General features: G+C 33.3%; 1 protein-coding gene across 1 annotated transcript in view; it reads right to left on the bottom strand.

Annotated features, from left to right (window-relative positions):
• The window catches only part of NECTIN3 (nectin cell adhesion molecule 3), a 120,807-nt gene that overhangs the window by 39,178 nt on the left and 74,879 nt on the right, over nucleotides 1-6,750 (bottom strand). The window contains exon 7 of the mRNA XM_029939263.1: nucleotides 5,804-5,888. Within this exon, the coding sequence (XP_029795123.1) occupies nucleotides 5,804-5,888 (85 nt within the window). The remainder of the gene's footprint in view (nucleotides 1-5,803; nucleotides 5,889-6,750) is intronic.

The following is a 6,750-nucleotide window of genomic DNA, read 5'->3' as shown; positions in this document are numbered from 1 at the left end:
AGGGGAAGAGCACTGGGTGTTGTGTGGAAAACAATTTGACAATAAAATATTATGGAGGAAAGAAAAAAAGAAAAAAAATACCCTTTTATATTGTTTTATATGCATTATGCATTCAAAAATATATAGAGTATAAGAGTAAATATACTTACTCTTCTTAAAACACTCTGCCATGAGCATTTACAAAAATTCACTAAAGGATGTGATATGTCATAATGAATTATTTTGGGGGGGGGGGAAATCTTAATTTCCCAAGACAGTAAATCCTGCTGAAGTATTACCATAACCGGTTTGACTGATTAACAATATTCCAGGTCAGTAATTCAGGTGTCAACAGATTTCTATTTTCTTATGCTAAAAGGTCACTAACAGAGGGAGAAAAAGCATTGCAGAAAAATTAGAAACTACAGAAAAATATAACATAAAACATAATATTCATGGAGAAGTCTAATACATAAATCATTGCTAATATTTTAGAATATTGCGATAGAGTCTCTTGTTCCTCTGTTCTTTTTCATACATGCTATATTCATATCTGATATACTGATATTAGATATACTGACATTAAATATACTGGAACATAGTTATGTGTCTGGGATAGGGATATTTTAGAATTTGTAACACAAACATGATCACAGACTGAGCAGAATATAAAGAGGGGTTTGATTCTACCATTTATTCATTCAAAAATATTTTGTTTGGTAACTACAATGTGCCAAGCAAGGTGGTGTGCACTGGGACTATAGTACTAAGCCAGAGAGACATGATTCTTGCCTTCAAACCGTTTAAAGTCTACAGCAGAGGTTCTCAAATTTGGGGTCTCAGGATCCCTCTATATTTTAAAATTCTGAAAACCCAAAGTACTTCCATTTACATGGGTAACAGCTAACTATATCATATTAAACATTAAAACTATAAAATTTTATAAAATCTTTTTAATATTTGAGAGAGTGAGCGAGCAAGAGTGAGCAGGGAAGGGGCAGAGAGAGAGGGAGACACAGGATCCAAAGCAGGTTCCAGGCTCCGAGCTGTCACCACAGAGCTTGAAGTAGGGCTCAAACTCATGAACCACGAGATCATGAGCTGAGCCAAAGTCAGACACTTAACTGACTGAGCCACCCAGGTGCCCCAAACTATGAAATTTTTAAAATATTTAATACACTTAAGCAGAAAAATAATATGATACAAATAACATATTTTATGTGAAAAAATAACCATGTTTTCCAAAACAAGAAGAGTGGCATTGTTTTCACATCTTGCAAAACTTTTTCATATCTCAAAAGAAGAAAGCTTGGTTTTCGTATCTACTACAGCATTTAATCTGTTGCAATAGGTTGTTTGGTTCAAATGGATGAAGAAAAAATGACCTCACACAGATATATTGCTAAAAAAGGGAGAGATATTTCAATACTTCTTTCAGATAATTGAGAAAATTCTCCTTTGATACTATACCAAAACTCAGCAACTGGAAGTTTCTTAAGGTTAGTTGCTAATTGCTATCTGAAACTTTTCACACTCTCTTATATGAAAATCCACATATTTATCTTATACTTTAAATGTTTTATGCATGCATGATTATACAGCACACATTGGTCAATTTAAAATTATTAGTACACTAAGTTATAAAGATATTCCATACATTGGTACTTTTCACTATTCAGTATAAAAAACTTTTTACTTGGAACCTCAAGTATTTTCATTGGCAACAAATACTGTCAGTTGTTTGCCTTATGTGACAGGTTCAGTTCATTGATTTGTGAGCAAATATCTGCAAAATTACTCAAGCCTAAATGACCAAAGGTTGTTAGTCATTCTTTTAGGTCAAAATGCTGCTCCAAAATAAAGGCAGCGAAGTTCAGCTTGGAATTCAGTCACACAAGTACTTGTGCACGCATTCCATTTAATCTCACAGAATATTAATACACATGTACATATATTTATGTGTATATATAAAACAAACTTAAATTATGAAAATTAATCTGTGTATTCCAACACCTAAAATACTGTTCATAAAACATTTTCAAGGTTGCTAAAATTAAAAATTCAAAGTAACCTGACAGATGGTTAGTTCTGCAAATGTGGCTATCAAGGGGGAAAAAAAATCTCAAGATATTTCAACAGATTACAAAGCTTTCAATAATATGTCAGCCTTGTAAAAATAACTTCAAGAGCCACATTCCCTATAATATTGCTGCTAGACCGAAATCCTCTTGTGATCCTCAGTAAAGTCAAGTAACAGTATCTATTTCACAGAATCTACTAGACCTGACTTTCCAAGAATGTTATTTTAGGCTGAACCACAGAGCATTCTAAAACATTTAGTTACATCCAGTGTTTTTCCATGTCAGAAATCAAAGTGTATTCATTACATATTTTTTTCCTGAAAATAAATGCTTGATCATTTTAGTTGGTTTGGGAAATATTTTTTCACATCAGAGTATACAACTCTCCCAACACAAAGCTAAAATACAGCATTATTCCTAGAATGATAAATGTTGTCCAAAATTTTAATACAAAGAAATGAAATTCTGTATCAGTGTTCAGTATTTCATGCTGGATTTGAAGCTGAATGACTTAATGAAGCTCCCTACAACTATAAACAACTCTGGACACTGAAAAATATTGATCTATAGGAGTGAGAAAGTAATTTCTAGAACACTATGTATTCTATAATGACATTTGTGTTAAAAAAAAAAACAACTAGTTGCAGATGTAAATATGGATCGTATACCCATGAAAATAAATTCATGGAAAAAAGTCTGGGAGGTTATTTAAATTCAAAACAATTATGATAGCTGAAGAAGGAAATTATATACTTGGTGACAGAGTAACAAAAAAGGCCTTTCAAAGATGACTATAAATTTCTGTAGTATCTGATTTTTTTTTGTTGTTCCACGAATACACTGAAGGATTACCTATATAGTGTTAATAAAACATAATAAAAAGGTAAAATATATTTTAAAGCCATTAATTAAGTTTTTCCTAAATGAAGACTCAACTTTTGTAAGCTGGTGGTATTTCTTAATTACTCTGCCTCAGGCAAGACATTCCTTTTTATTTCCCTCATACTTATGCATGCCTCCCTGCATCTTCCCTGCAGTAATGGTTCCCACCCAAGGAACTGCCTCTTCACAGTATCAGGCCTCATTTTCCTAACATACATTGGAAGGAAAACTTCTCCAGGATGAGTGTTGGCACTATTACCACAAAAGCAACAGTTACACAAGGTGTACATATATGGTAGTGGGGAGGGGCCTCTTTCTGTGGTTTCCCAAAGGTAGAACACTGGTGGGTAGAATAAAGGAGACTCTCTTCCTTAAAGCCATGGAGGCATTTGGGAGCATGGCCTAGGTGACCAGGTCACTAAGACTGTTTGGGAAGGCTGAGGGCTAATGACTTCAAGCAGGAATTACCTCATCACTTTAAAGTAGACAAGTTATCCAGTAAAGTGGAACATTACAAAGGCATTTAGTATTACAACATGCCATCACTGCATGAAACTAATCATATAGTAATTACACACTTAAAGATTTCTTGATAACCAGGACAGAGATCTATATATTTTACCTTTTGATATCACAACATTAATTAAAACATAACATGACATTATAATGCATGAATCATAACAAATTATTTGATTGATAATGATTTTACCCTAAAATATTCTTTAAGTTTTTTTTTCTTTTTTTTGAGAAACAGCAAGTGCATGAGTGAGATAAGGGCAGAGAGACAGGGAGAATCTTTTAAGCAGGTTCGACACTGAGCTCAGAGCTCAACACAGGACTCAATCTCATGACTGTGAAATTATGCACCTGAGCCCAAATCAAGAGTTAGATGCTTAACCGACTGAGCCACCCAGGCACCCCAGCCTAAATTATTCTTAAAAGCTTTATAGAATTGGGAATTAATCCATCTCCATCTCAAGTTCTGACTCTCTTAAGCAAAATGACAGCAACTAGTTCACCCTCTGCAATATTTTTGTAGAATCAGTTTTATAGCCAGAAGATGGAAACAAATGGTCACATTTTTCACCTGCTTAATTTCACAGATGAGGAAAGTCACAAATGTTATTACTACATGGCCTCCCCGCAAAGCCCAATGTTTGTTATTCATTGCAGATACTTTCCCATGAATTTTTTCCTAAAGTTTACATTACTTTTCCACCTAGATTTATGCTTTTGAGTATGCAATTTACTACAAATTAAACTATTTTAATCACCAAGTGAGTAATTTCATCAATGGTTCATAACTGCTACCTCCAAAAGCCAGGAAGCATGCCCTAATTCCAAGGACACTAAAAACTGTAGTTTCTAGCACTGTCTACTCAAATCATCCAAGAAAACATCTTCCTTTTGTGTTGATTTGGAAACAACTACATATATAGAAATCATATTTTTTAAATTAAAACCCAGGACCTATGATGATCCAAACCAAATATATTTTTACAATTTATAAGCTTTTGTAAATATTTAATTTGGAGATATCAAATAATAACAACTTATATGATCATTTGGTTTTACAGAGAAGAATTAAATTATATGTAGTTAGGGCTGTCCTAGAAAATTACTAAAAATACTTCCTTAAAAAATTCCCAAACTTAATCTAGAAGTCCTCTGGTTAATCAGTGGTTTGTGGAGAGAAGAAGACAGCCATCGTTCTGTTGTGTTTAGCAAGTGCTCTAGCTTAATATTTTGTTGACATTTCACACTACTTGTCGAGTTCATTTATTTGCCAAAAGAGATGTGAGGCTACACTCTACATGAAAACAAAAGGTCTGAAAAGATAGCATGTCTTCACCCGTAAGACCCCAAATTTGTGTAAGACAACACACTTGGTGCCCTGTGGCAATAAGTGCACGTGCCAGGGACCGTCCTCCCTGCCCCATGCTCAGGCAGCGGACTGAACATGTGGTCAACTGAGACACAGAAGCTGAGAACATCTTAGTATGTGCTAAGTGAGCACGGAAACTGAGAACATCTTAACAGATACGTTAAAATTAAATTAAATTATTTGGTGGGCAAATAATTCTCTTTATTCCAGCTGCAGATAAAAAAACATACTTTAGGGGAAAATATATACAATATTCCCACAGGTAATAAGCCTCAATATAGGGTTAGAACACTAATAGGTTACTTGGATGTTAGACGGAAAAAAAAAAAACCAGAACACCTAACACTAAGAATAAAAGTATTCAAATATTCTGATGGCTTCAACTTTCCCAAGGAGAGCATATTAATCTAGGTATAGAACATGAGGTAGAAGCATTTGATACTTGCACATGAATTATTGTAAACTGAGTCCAAAAAATTTTTTTAATTATCATAAATATGATATGGGGACCAGTATTCATATCCAGAATTTTAAATCAGAATATAAACCTTTTCTTGCTAAATAAAGAAATCCTAAACTTTAGATTTTGAGTATACCAAAAATAAAAAATACAGTAATACTCCAAGGATTAAAAGCTCTTCATCATACCCTAGCAAAGACATGCAATTTTTCTTTTATCTTATACAAAAATGTGTACTTTACAATGAATATGTATGTCAATAAACTACTAACAATACGTCTTTGGGCATAAGCTTTTAGTAAAAATCTGTACTCCTGATACGGTGTTGATTTGTCGTATCTACACTCACTATCCCATCTTTTCTTACCAATCTCTAGACAAAATTTGATCCTTTAAATGTTTCAGAGAAATGATTATGTATTACTATGCTACATTTAATGCATAATGACTAAATAATATCAAATAATATTGCTTAGTACTTTTTACTTCATTTTAAGTGTAATCAGGAACACATACCTGATATAGAAGGTCTTTTTGAGGCAAAGGGGGAGATCGATCTTCATACATAGGAGGTGGTTTATGTGTGGGTGGAAGGTCGATCCTGCATTAAAAAATGTTAAAACATGTGATTGCAGCATTTAGCAAAAAAAGGGGGAAGACAATCAAGGTTCTCTTAATTTTTGAGGATATTTTCCTCAAACTAATATTTATATTAGTGTATATGCTTAATTCAGTTCTTATATTTCCATTAACCTATCATACAGGGGGCGAAAAACCTGGTTTTAAAGGTTCTAATGTTTAAAACTAATCTAATTGATTCATTTGAAGAAGCCACTCAAATGGAAGTATTTTTTTAAAAGTTATTACTAAATAAGTGACCTAATACATGACCAACTGACTTAAGTGTTGCGTGTTTTTCCAACTTACTATACCTACCATCATGTTAAACATAGTCAAACATGTGCAATGGAAGGCAAAGTGTCATAAAGGTAATTTAAAAAATTATATCTTAAAATGATAATGAAAAAAATTTATACTTGTTTGAAATACTTCCAAAATTAATTTTTTAAATATTTGTTTGTTTGTTTGTTTGTTTCCTGGAGAGAAAGGGAGAGAGTAAAGAAAGGGCAGAGACAGAATCCCAAGCAGGGTCTGCACTGTCAGTGCAGAGCCCAATGTGGGGCTTGAACCCACACACTGTAAGATCACAACCACAGCCAAAATCAAGAGTTAGTCACTTAACAGACTGAGCCACCAAGGTTCCACATCAAAACTAATTTTCAAAAGCCATGATCACTTAGAATAATCATCTTGTAAATTAGGTTTTTACTCTAAAGACCATTATAAATCTTGTCACTTGAAATAAACAAAGGGGCCATTACACCCTTAGGGAATATATTTTTGCCAAAATAACCCATTTTTAAAAACCTGTATTTTCATGTATTTAAACACTGCTGTTACAA

The sequence above is a fragment of the Suricata suricatta genome, chromosome 5 (assembly GCF_006229205.1).
Source record: "Suricata suricatta isolate VVHF042 chromosome 5, meerkat_22Aug2017_6uvM2_HiC, whole genome shotgun sequence".
NCBI lineage: Eukaryota > Metazoa > Chordata > Mammalia > Carnivora > Herpestidae > Suricata > Suricata suricatta.
This window is presented reverse-complemented; position numbering and strand designations above follow the sequence as displayed.